At 38.8% G+C, this 13,036-nt stretch overlaps 1 protein-coding gene across 1 annotated transcript; it reads right to left on the reverse strand.

The window, feature by feature from the left end:
* Positions 1–9,667: 9,667 nt before the first annotated feature.
* On the reverse strand, positions 9,668–11,518 carry LOC129350270 (complement C3 alpha chain-like). The gene is made up of 3 exons (XM_055016269.1): positions 11,456–11,518; positions 10,578–10,668; positions 9,668–10,356 (listed from the first exon to the last, which is right to left on the reverse strand). Exons 1-3 carry the CDS (start codon positions 11,506–11,508, stop codon positions 10,246–10,248), a joined length of 255 nt encoding a protein of 84 aa, XP_054872244.1. The 5' UTR covers positions 11,509–11,518; the 3' UTR covers positions 9,668–10,245.
* Between the last annotated feature and the right edge of the window lie 1,518 nt (positions 11,519–13,036).

Consider the following 13,036-nt stretch of genomic DNA (forward strand, 5'->3'; position numbering starts at 1 on the left):
CATACTGCAGTAACACAAAAGCAGTTAGAAATATCTCATCATTAACCAACACAAAAACACAATGCATATAATAATACATTCATATTTCATGGAACTAAGAACATCATGATTGATCAGCTTGGGTCAAGATGGTGCCAGTGTGTGTGGCAGCTTGTCTCTCACTGTCAGTTTTGTTGATGATTTTATTGTAGTTCACCCTCGGCACTCAACAAATCAAGTCGCTGCTCATGTATGATGGACAAACACTGCTGGAGCTTCGTTTCTCTGCTAAAGATGGAGTTACGCCCGCTGGGGGCTGGAGTGCAGCTTATAGGGGGGGCTCCAAGCCAAACAGGTTGGGAACCACTGCTCTAACTGTCGCTACTCCTCAGCACAGTACACGGACATAAAGTGGATTTTTAATGCAAATAACAAACTATTTACCACCCAGTCACTGTATTTCATAATTCAGTCTTTCATAGCACGGTATTATTTACATTTTCTTACTGTCCCACAGTCACCACTAACCCTTTGTTCTGTTCCCACCACTTCCAGTATCTTGCCCTTTGACCTCAAAACTACCCCCAATACAACAATAACAATACGCCCCCTGCTGTCCAAAACGACAATCAGCAGAAGAGTCACAAACAGGGATTTCAGTGGTTTTCAGGATATTTACTTACCTCTGTTTACCACCTGGTTACACCTGTATTAAAATTCAGGCCCAACAGCAGGAACTTTATGCATTTGGACACATTATGAGTCAAGACTGAAGTTTCCAGTGATTTTGTGCAGAACCTTAATTAGTTTTGGGCAAATTCTAAGTCATTTTGGTTGAATTTTAAGCTTTTAAGTCATTTCAGACATTTTCAAGTCAGTTTTTATCATTTTGAGCAGGTCATGATACATTTTGATTATGAGACAAATATTTTAACTTGTTTTGGACAAATTTTGAGCTTTTAAGTCATTTCATACAATTTCAAGTCAGTTTTTATGTTGAGGAATTTTGTATAATATTTTAAGTTGTTTTGGAAAATTTAGATTTTCTTTAGTCTTTTCAAAGAATTTCAAGTCAGTTTTTTATCTTGTTTTGAGGTATTTTGCACAATATTGTAAATTGTTTAATTGCCCTCATTTCTGTCTCCTTTTATTCCTTTTCTCTCTGTAGCAGATAATTTAATGAAATACTGGAAAAAATGATCCCACAGAACAAAAGCAAAGGACCCTAAAAACTGTGTTAAAACCCCTACTAGAAACCAAACAGATACCACAGGAAGCATAAAACCATCTGATACCCACATCCAATGTTACCCCCCCCCCAGATATATGGAACACCCAAAATACACAAAAAGACACTGCACTGCACCCCATAGTGGACAGCATCAGATCAGTCACCTACAACCTTTATAAAGCTCTGGTAGAAATCATCAAACCCCTCCTTGGTACATCACAACATCACTGCAAGAACTCCAAACAACTGGACAAGAACTAAACCATATCACAGTAGAAAAAGAGGAGATATTCATATGACATGACGTAGTTTCATTCATCACTAAAACCCCGTAGACGTCACATTACACATCGTACAGGAACGACTCATGAAGGACAGGACACTGAAAAAACACACAAACCTCCCAGTAGACGACATCATCACATTACTCCGGTTTATTGCCAAATCCACCTATTTTCAGTTGAAAGGAATAATCTACAGTCAGAAACCAGGTTTAGCAATGACACATCTGGCCAGGTCATCATTGTAAAGGAGAAACTGTTCTCATCTGATCTTACCTGGTAAAATAAAGTTGAAAAAAAGATCCACTTTGAACACAAACTACCAGTTAGAACACTATTAGAACAGACCAGAACCTCCTCTGGACATCAGAACATCCACAGAACACAAACTACCAGTTAGAACACTATTAGAACAGACCAGAACCTCCTCTGGACATCAGAACATCCACAGAACACAAACTACCAGTTAGAACACTATTAGAACAGACCAGCATCATAACCGATGATAAAGACAGACAGGAGGAGGAAAAACACATCAGAACTCACTCACACACTACCAATATCCCATATGGGCCATAAACAAAGGAAAACAACAAGCCAAAAACAAAGAGAAAAAACTAAAACAAACAAAAACAAAACATACACAAAAACCAGACAATAAAAATAAAGGCATAATCAGCATTCCATATATCTGAGGGACAACAGAACCCATACATCCCATAATGAGAAAACACAACATCAACACAGCAGTAGAACCACATAGAAAACTGCAGCAGCTATTAGTCCATCCAAAAGACAAAAAATGCAACATCATATATGAAACTCCGTGTAAGTCATGCGATAAAACATACACTGGAGAAACTGGAAGATCATTCAACACAAGAAGAAAGGAACAGCAGACAGAATAAAGGAAACAGCTGGACGACTCACAAGAAGACAAAAAGAAAAAGCAGATGAAGAAAACAAAAAAAATCAGCCATCAGGGACCACTGTAAAAGAAACAAGCACATCATGGACTGGGACAGGGGGAGGATTTAACATCAGAGACCAACAAACACAAACCATGGATTAAGGAGGCCTTAGAGACCAGGAAGTGTTGTAGTTTTCCATTCCATTGTACAGTATACACTGTTGTTTCTCTTCAAAAATGCATTTAAAGCTACTTTCTGCACATTTCTGGTACTTTCTTAGGATACAGAAGTACTATCTCTTGCTAAATAAATAATGTTTACACCTATGCAGTACCTTTAGCAACAATAATAGTGATAATTATTGAGTCCATGTTGGACTTCTATTCACTAACCCTCAGAGCAGAATGAGGCGTGCACGGAGTCACCTGATATCTAGAGTCATCTACCGGTGATGGAGGGTTTAATCAGACACACCTGAAGCCAAATGGCAGAAATATAAGTCCACTGCATTACCATAATCTCATAAACTGAGATATATATATATATATATATATATATATATATATATATATATATATATATATATATATATATATATATATATATATATATATATATATATATATATATATATATATATACATACAAATGTCATCTGTTACCCTGGAAGTGGAACCTACTGGTGATAAAATAAAACAGAATCACAGAAAGCAGGTTTGATGCAGTTCTTCATCCTTTTTACTTTCAGTACAGCCCATGGTCCGTTGTGTTTTATTCAGCATGAGTACAGCTGGGACATGCTGCTTCATCAGAATAATGCATTTTAAACTTCCTGTGGTGGAAAATGACCCGTCATCTGTCAGCAGATCCAGCTTGTCTATACTCATGCTCAAAGTAACTGCAAAGGATTGTGGGTCAGGATGGCCAGAAAAGCATGCTGGGATACTTCCCAATCCAAACAGAGGGACATCCAGGTATTCTTTGACATTCCATCTACTGGCTCATCTTTCTCTGGCTGCTGGACAGTTTGGTAGTGAGGATACTGGAATGCAGATGAGTCGTCGTCTACATATTAGGAGTCTCATTTAGCGTGTAGGAAGTTAGAGCTGCAGGTTACTGATTGATTCATTTTGTACTCATTTACTTTGTCAAAGCTTGTAGAAGTTTTGACCTTTCTCCAGCTAGAACATGCAACTAAATCTGAGCAGGGAGAGAAACAGTGGTGGTCACGTGGACCTAATATTTTCAACATCTTTACATCATCCAACTTAGTGTGAATCTTTTACCTCAAAGCCCTGCAGCAGGACGTCAAACTGATTCTAGTCCAGGTTCCACATTCAGCCCAGTCTGATCTCCAGTAAAACCACAGCATAATAACCTATAAATAACCACAACTCCTAATTATTCCATTTGTTTTAGTGCAAAAAGCACATTTTGAAAATGTTCACATTTGAGGAATTATCTTTTGACAAAACATTATGAACAACCAGAAATGTTTTCAGAAAAATAAGTTAAATTTCAACAGTTTTATGCCTCAGTTCATCATTTCCACATGACAACTTCCAGAGTGTCTACAAAGGAACACAACATTCAGTCATTTAGTAACTGAACAATCTGGTATTTAACTCTATGATCAAAACAACTTGTCATGATGTAGAAACTATTACAAATTTACAATCTGCAGTTAATGTCTTCTCTGGAACTTTTACACTGCATGCTGTGACCTCTGACCTCTTCATCATTCTACTAACAAGTCAGGACTCTGGGATTAAATCTGGGAAAAGTCATGTTGTTGATGGACCAATAGATGGCAGCAGAGACTCACACACAAATCTCTGTCCCTGCAACCCATCAATAATCAATAATAACACTGATACATTATCAACCAATCATATTTTGGTCATTTTGCTACATATTTCTGGTAGTTTTAGCTCATATTTTGGTCATTTTGTTCATATTTCTGGTAGTTTTAGCTCATATTTTGGTCATTTTGTTCATATTTCTGGTAGTTTCATCTCATATTTTGGTCATTTTATTCATATTTCTGGTAGTTTTTTTGTCATATGTTGGTCATATTATATATATATGTATTTCTGGTAGTTTTATCTGTCTGTGTGTGTGTGTGTGTGTGTGTGTGTGTGTGTGTGTGTGTGTGTGTGTGTGTGTGTGTGTGTGTTGATACATATATGAAGAAATGTGTAAATTGAATGGAAAGTCCAGTGGGAGTCTGAGTGTCACCAAGTCAGAGTTTATGTCTCAACTGCGGACGTTAGAGAAGACAGGCGGAGACAGTCTTAGTGGGCGGAGCTAAACTACCTGAAACCTGTGTTTCATTCGTTATAGATCTCATTCCATCATTCTGAAATCAGTTTATTTCTCCCCCTCTTCTCTGTAACTATTTAGTTTAGAATTCTTTACCTCTCCTGACAACTTTTGATAGAACAGCAGAAAAATACCTTCAATTATTACAATATCACTGTGATTCTCCACTGTGTATTATGCAGAATTGTAATATGATAGCAATTTATTTGTGTTGTGTTCATGATTGATGCCTTTAACCCTTCCATGCATAGAGGTCATGACAGTGTGCAGCTCTTCTAAAGCTGTTTTCTAGTATGTGCATGAGTTTTGATGGCATAGTTGGACATCAGCCACTACAGTGGATCCTATTGCATCATTTCTTCCACTGCCAGTGATTGGCTAGCCATTGCAAATTCTTTAAAAAAAAGAGTCAAACCAAGATGGCCGGCAGGCAGCCAGAAACACCAAGTAGCTCATTTTCTTTTGTTCAAACCTTCTATAAAAAAGAGACCTTTGCAGGAAAGAAAAATATGGTGACATCGAGGAACATCTAAGGAGTCATGCAATTGCAAAATTTTCCAAGTATTGATGTTATATTGGGAGGCAATTATGATTAATCTCATGTCCACTAAAGTGCACATCATGCATCACCAGCTCTATTTCAACTACAATTCATTGACCACAATTAGGCTATTACTGCTGCTGTTCTTGAAAATATGTCATCTGAGAGACTTGGGAATCTATACAGGAGAGTGAATCCCTCAATGCTGTTTGAATTATTTATGCATCAATTATTTTATTTTATAGTTCACATCACATTTCACAGTTCAATCCACTGTATATCATTTTATCCATTTGTTTGTTAAATCCATATTTCTAGAACAAAATGCATGGTGGCCATCTCAGTGGACATGTAAATATATTTTTTAGAAAAATGGGTTGAAATAAAATAAAGTACAAACCTTGTTTTTCATGCCTAAAGATGAATAAAAACAATTGGGGGAAAACAAAATCCTGACTGAGGTTATCATAATTCATGCATGAATGGGTTAAGGCGACATACCAAACAGTGACGTTTTAATTCCTTTTTGGACAATATACTAACATACATGAATTATTGACACACAAACTTACAAATTCTCAAAATACAAGCTCCTCAACTCTGTTCTTGGTTACAGTGATTCATTAGATGTACTTCTATTTTTCTTAAATTACCATGTTTTCATAGCATCATCAAAATTTAATTGAGTTTTTTTTCCACAGTGTGATTTCAACATCATCAAAAAATAACCTGTGCTTATTCTAGTGATCTTTTTGGTAATATGTTTCTTGATTACCACCCATTTGTGCTTCTATCTGCCTTCATCTTTGCAGACGGTGCCAACATGATTGACAACAGATGAGATTGTTCTTAATTATTCATTCGTAAGAACTTCAAATTTGTTATTTTTAACTGCTCTAAGCCTCAAGCAGAGAAAGCATAAACCTCCTCTTTGGTATTATCTGAACACGACATCATGACGATTTACTCTAATGAAGCTGGTCGAGTTTTGAGGAAAACACTTTAAATGAACAAGTCAAGTATATTCTAACCACCTGGAGCCTGATATCAGGTGCTGCTGATCTGATCTGACCTGACGTTCAGCCACAGCATCAGTGTCTGATGAAGATAGGACAGCAGATCAGTCCTGTCTAACATCCTACTTCTGTTTCCTCTCACCTGAATCTTCCAACAAACTCCCTGACGTTCCTCCATCTGACGAGCAGAGTCCGTTCAAAAAGTTCACATTTAGTGCCAAAAATATTCATTCAAAGATGAAGAAACCATGAAAAGATCGATAAAACTAGGTGAAGGTTAAAATAAAGTGGAGCTGTGTGGCTCGTGTGTTGGTGGTTTGATCCCGTCAGGTGTGTCTGAGTGGAACGTACCACCTGCTCAGGTCAGCGGGGGGAACACAGAGATACAAAAGTTAAAAATCCTGGCTCTAAGCCTTAATACAGTTTAGAGTGGACTTCACAGTTTATGTCACATGAGTGCATCTACATTAGCATAACAATTAATTTAATGTAGATGAGTTTTACTGCTCCAATCACAGACTGACCTGCTGCTGACATCACCTGTTCACCTGGAGCTCACCTGTTCACCCGACAGCAGCAACAAACTGGAGAAGAACTGAGGGATTCTGATGACAAGTTCATGGATCAAATAATAATTCAGTGGAATCTTTACTGCAGTAACACATTTTCTTCACCATCATATTACCTGAAAACTAAAAGACTCTCCTCAGTGAAGCAGCTCCTGGTTTATAAATCAAAACGCTGGAAAACACAGAGAAATACTAAAAGATCATTTTATTAAAACCAACAGAAGCGGGAAGAGGATTTTTTTTTTAAAAAAAGGCTTTTGTTGCATAAATTCTGCAGCTTCCTGTTGTTGTTGTGGGAACATGGTTTGACAAAATCGGACTTTCTGAGTGTAAACTGACTCAACGAAACCTGAACTCGAGTCAGAGAGAACAGGTTCCAACAGATTAGATTCTTTATTGTCAGTGGAAAAACAAACATTTTTAGTGCCCAAAACACCACGACAACACGAGTAAACTTGTTTTATGGCCTAACAAAGACAAAAACACACACAAAAAAACTCTTACATTTCACTTTCTTTCAGATTCTGTGCTGTTTAGAATCAAAATGAAAATAGAAAATAAAAATCTGTTTCCGTCCAATATTTTACTAAAACATTTCACAAATACTCCAAACACTGATAAGAACATTTCATATAAATCATCCATGCAAAAACCTCCAATCTCCAATTATTCTTTTAAATTTATACATTTTTACTGATATATTTGAAAAATATCAAAAAAAGGAAAACATACAGTAGAATTTTTTTTAAACAAGTAAAAAACAAAACACATTTTCACATCTGAGCTCAGAAACTAAAATCATAGTGTTTTAAACATAAATCTCACTTTTAGGTCGGATATTGTCCATTTATAAAGGAAACACAGAAAAGTGGGAAATATAAAATAGAAATAATTTTAAAGAAGTGATAAAAAGCCCTCATTTCACACACATACACACTTATAACGACCAGAATTATCACCAGAAGGACTCAGTTATCAGCCAGAAACGTTAAAAACAGAAAGAATTCATTAGTTTTCTTTCCATCAGAGAAAACTAAGCATATTTAGGCTTCAAGTCTTGTGAAATTATGTTTACTGTACACATTACTGCTCTCTGGCGGACACAGGCGGTAACGACACTATTATTATTATTTGAGGCAAAGCTAGCGACATTACAGAGGAGCAGCACTTCCTGTTTCAACGTAAAACTATCGTAATGCTCTTATGCTAAAACGTGGTTTTGTGAGACTCAGAAGAATCTGCAGTATGAACCAAAATGTATTTAAGGACCACTAGCTTGTCGACTCCCTCAAATTGTGTTTGTTGTCACTATACGTTCAAAAATAAACACGTTATAGCTAATGTACAAATACATTCGTGACCGGATGTGTTAGCCGAGCTAGCGGAAGTGCTAACGAGGGTTTGTTATGACATGGACTAATACCTTAACACGTGTAATTCTAAAATCAATTCTCTCCAAGACACAGAGCTCTAGCTCCGTTTCCTGTCCCGGGTCTAATGTTTCAGCCTGATATCGTGATCAGCACCTTTTAAAGAGACGCTGCTGGTCGCGCTGGAGTTAGCTTGTCACTAGCTTCTGATTAGCTGCCAGCTCGCTAACGCTGCCATCACAGACGCAGCTATAGATTGTCATTAGCTACATTGTGGATTCATTTCCTGTTTGGACGTGACTCAGACTACAACAAAAGTAATCGGAGCAAGTGGAGAAGCTAGCTGTCGTTAAATACGACTTGGTTTACACCAGAGATGCTTCTGAATCGACCTAAATCGCTTAGTAATACGTTTGACATAAAATGTACAATAAAGAAAGATGCTTTTACGTTGAAGATGAACAGGAAGTGCTGCTCACCTGTAATGTCGCCAGCTATACAGTTAGTAATAATGTCGTGTCGTTACCGCCTGTGTCCACAAGAGGTCAGTAGCGCCCCCTCCTGTGACATGATCTTACATGAGAGCGATTAGATGACAGCAGAGACTCAGACACAAATCTCTGTCCCTGCAACCGATCAATAATCAATAACAACACTGATACATTATCAACCAATCATATTTTGGTCATTTTGTACATGTTTCTGGTAGTTTTATCTCATATTTTGGTCATATTCACAGGACTCACCTGTTTTGAGAAAATCTCCACTATCGAACACTGGAAATTTCCCCTGACCTGGGGAGTAATAAAGGACTGTTGTATATCTATGTGCAAGAACTGATACCTCATCTTCCTGTATATAGTCTTCTACATGGTATTTAAAAAAATCTGCGCATATATCCCTCTGGGCTGGAAACTGATTATAGTTTACTGCTATGGTGTATGGCTCTGGCATTAAATATACTACATATATAGCTGGTGGTAAATTCAAAAATATGTAGACCAGCAAATCAAGTATAGTGAGGGTGATGCAGAGTAGATTGATGGAAATGGGCAGCTGGAAGCAGTGGGCTGGAGGAAGGTCAGCAGCAGCAGCATCCCACAGATGGAGATTAGGCCAGTTGGTGGGAGAACTACAACAGATCTGAAGCATCCAGCTCTGGGATCAGGGACACTCGGAGAAAGGACACAGGGAGAAACAGAGTGAGTGTAATGCAATAATGGAACATATATTTATGGTATACCATTGTATATAATGCTAGATAGAGAAGGGCTCAGTGCATCCAGAGAGGTTCCCCAGCAGTCGAGGCCTGTAGCAGCAGAACTAGGGGCAGAACTAAGGGACGTCCAAGAGGGGAAGTCAGTTGTGCAAATGAAGACACCAGCTCACCCCGTCAGGGTCCCCCAGTCAGTCCTAACTATAAGATTTTTCAAAAAGGAAGGTTTTAAGCCTGGTCTTAAAAATAGAGAGGGTGTCCGCCTCCAGAACCCAAACTGGGAGCTGGTTCCACAGGAGAGGAGCTGATAACTGAAGGCTCTGCCTCCCATTCTACTTTTAGAGAGAAGTTACAGGTCACTTCTCCAAGTAAGCCTGCAGTCTGAGAGCGAAGAGTTCTGCTAGGATAAAGACATGATAGTACCATTATCAGGTAGGTCTTTAAGATATGATGGAGATTGGTTGTTAAGAGCTTTATATGTCAGAAGAAGGATTTTGAATTCTATTCTACATTTCACAGGAAGCCAATGAAGAGAAACCAGCATAGGAGAAATATGATCTCTCTTGCTAACTATCGTCAGTACTCTGGCTGCAGCCCTACACTGCACTACACTAACACTGATTTAGCAAGTCTGAGTTCTGAACCGTGGCTTTGGTACCAATAAGCTGGTTTTGTGTAATAGCCTAAAACTGCCTCAGATTGTTGACTGTCGTCATAAAGACTTATTTACTGAGCATTGAGAAACCTGCTTCTTGGAAAAAAAAGAAAAGCATATGAATAACATAAAATGATATGATATAGAATAATAATTATAAATACAGTGATGTTACTTTGAACAGGTGAATGATCAGGGAGCCTCTGTCACTCAGGTTGTCTACAATCTGGAAGTTACTGATGTAACGATGCACTGAATTGGACAGCTGGACACACACATAAACAGAGTCAGCTGTTAGCTAGTTAGCAACGCCGCCGTCCTAAACATGCGATCATTCATGTCTCATCCATTAGAAGGTCATTATCATGATGTAGTAAACTTTTTACAAACTTTGATTTAAAATACTACATTCATTTTAAAGACACTTAAATACACCATTGACACAAGCTTTCAGATTTTTCTGCACTAGCACTAGAAGGTGATTACCATCTCCAGGTCAGAGTTTTCTGGGGTGAATCCAGTTGGTAGACTGATATCAAGAACCACCATCCTGACGTCTCCGGGTCCTAGAGCCCTGCTGTGAATGAGAAAAAGAACAGCACTGACAAAGGGCACGATGACTATACGACTATAATCAGCTGCTGTCACATTGTTCATCCATCCATCCATTATCTGTACACCGCTTAATCCTCACTAGGGTCGCGGGGGGGGCTGGAGCCTATCCCAGCTGACTCGGGCGAAGGCAGGGGACACCCTGGACAGGTCGCCAGTCTGTCGCAGGGCTACATATATAGACAAACAAGCACTCACACATTCACACCTACGGGCAATTTAGAGTAATCAATCAACCTCAGCATATTTTTGGACTGTGGGAGGAAGCCGGAGTACCCGGAGAGAACCCACGCATGCACAGGGAGAACATGCAAACTCCATGCAGAAAGATCCCGGGAAAGCCGGGACGCGAACCAGGGATCTTCTCGCTGCAAGGCGAAAGTGCTAACCACTACGCCACTGTGCAGCCCCCACATTGTTCGTGTAAAGGCATAATGTACAATCAGTCATTGATCAGATTAAAGTCTTTGAGCATGTGAGCAGCAGCATTTTAAAATGAGTCTGAAAGAAAAACCAGAGGAATCAGTCTTTACTGAGGCACACCAAGAATCCATGAAGAACTACCTGCAGCAGCAGACTAACAGATGTACCTGCATCTGCAGACCAACAGATGTTCTTCCACAGAGCTCTGACATCGTTTGTACTTCAAATACTATATTTATTGTATTATGAACTCTTATCATGCGCTATTTTTATTGCAAATAACACCAATTTGCACTTTATTGTAAATATTAACAGTTTTTTAAGCTCACCTCTGTAAATACCAGCATTTTAGGCAGATTTGGGATGTCTGTTGCATGCTCATTTGCACAGTGGCCCTCTATCTTCTATGGAACACGTGAGCTCATGCATACCTTGAATCTCCCTAAGGGAATGAATAAAGTACCTATCAGATAATGTACAGAGTGTCAGTCCACAGAGGAACTGGCACAAGATATTTTGAACTACCCAAAGCTGTGAAACTGTGCCCTGCAATTTGTAATAAGGTTGTCGATATTGCTGCCGATCTAACATTTTGCACAGTCGTGTACACGTATAACAACAACAACTACTTGATCTTGTCTGACTTTTCTACATCTGCTGGAGGCTTTTCTGGTCCGGGACAGTAGCAAAGCATTAATTAATGTACAGCTGTATATATTATATGGTGGGCTAGAGCGTATGTAATAGTGTATTTGATGTAATTATGCTCCAATGTGTTATTTTGATCTTAACAATAATGTATTCATTTGATCTTAACAAAAATAATACAAACAAAAAGTCCCTGAAGATGAGCACACACAGTCCTTGCACTGTGATGTATGCAAAACGTATGTATTTTAAGAGATTGTACGCGAGTGTTTTATAAATTCAATTTACTAAATTTACTCAGGTCAGCAGTCAAAATGCTTTGTTTTTTTTTGTTAACAAGTGCATTTGCTTTAATTTGTCACCCGTCTGAAGGACGTCGTGTAAAATATGTGATATAGTGTGAGAATTTGATCTACCGCTGGATCCTTCAAAAGTGACGTTGAGATCAAAGTGCTTGCAGGCATTTTCTCTTCCACCTCATGCAGCTGATTGTAATAGGTCACAACCCGTGGTTGTCTTTCCCTGTGGCTGGAAAGAAAACCACGTGTAAGAGGCACAGAGGAGAAAACAACAAACAAACATAAGAGGAAAAGCAGACAGTAGCGTATAAGTATTGTACTCATAAACAAAGCCCTTAGCGGCAAGGGTCTTTGTGATATTCTGAAATACATTTAGAATGGATTGTTGCGGTTTCAGCACGCCATGAAAGTGAGACTCGAATGAGGTCAGTCTTGGTTAGTAACCCCAGACTCCATTCATGTCATTCTACAACATTCTACAAGTCCATTCTTATGTATCGTGATAATACCTCTAGTATTCCTTGTCCATTTCCTCGAGCCTCTACTTCCAAATCAAGATTAGCGGGCAACTGCGAACAGAGAAGAAGATTGTTTGTGAAATGCATGTGGAAAAACCACATGAACTGATGCCCTCCAAAGTCACCGTTCAGTGTTCTAAAACTCAACTGTAAGCTGTAACTCATCTGAATGGACATTCTTTGACTGTCTCTCACCCTGGAGGTACGAGCAGGCAGTAGGCTGTCTTCGGGTTAAAATGGTAGCGGATTTCCTTGTGTCCTGTTATCCTGACGTCTACATCCAGACTGGTGGTCATCAGGAGGGGGTTTGTGGTAATCAGGTACTCTGACCAGGTGCTTGACGCAGAGACCACCACCCACCATGGTGGGCTATGAGAGGGAAAAAACAGACAGTAGCGAGTTTTCATTTCACACATTTTAAAACATCTTCTTTCCCGAATGACTT

The sequence above is a fragment of the Amphiprion ocellaris genome, chromosome 12 (genome assembly GCF_022539595.1).
Source record: "Amphiprion ocellaris isolate individual 3 ecotype Okinawa chromosome 12, ASM2253959v1, whole genome shotgun sequence".
NCBI lineage: Eukaryota > Metazoa > Chordata > Actinopteri > Pomacentridae > Amphiprion > Amphiprion ocellaris.

Excerpts from the sequence above, each read along its gene's own strand:
- LOC129350270 (XM_055016269.1), bottom strand. The coding sequence starts at position 11,508 with ATGAGCATGCAACAGACATCCCAAATCTGCCTAAAATGCTGGTATTTA. Across the intron at positions 10,669-11,455 it reads AAATGCTGGTATTTACAGAG|CAGGGCTCTAGGACCCGGAG; the intron begins GTGAGCTTAAAA and ends TCTCATTCACAG. Across the intron at positions 10,357-10,577 it reads AAAACTCTGACCTGGAGATG|CTGTCCAATTCAGTGCATCG; the intron begins GTAATCACCTTC and ends GTGTGTGTCCAG.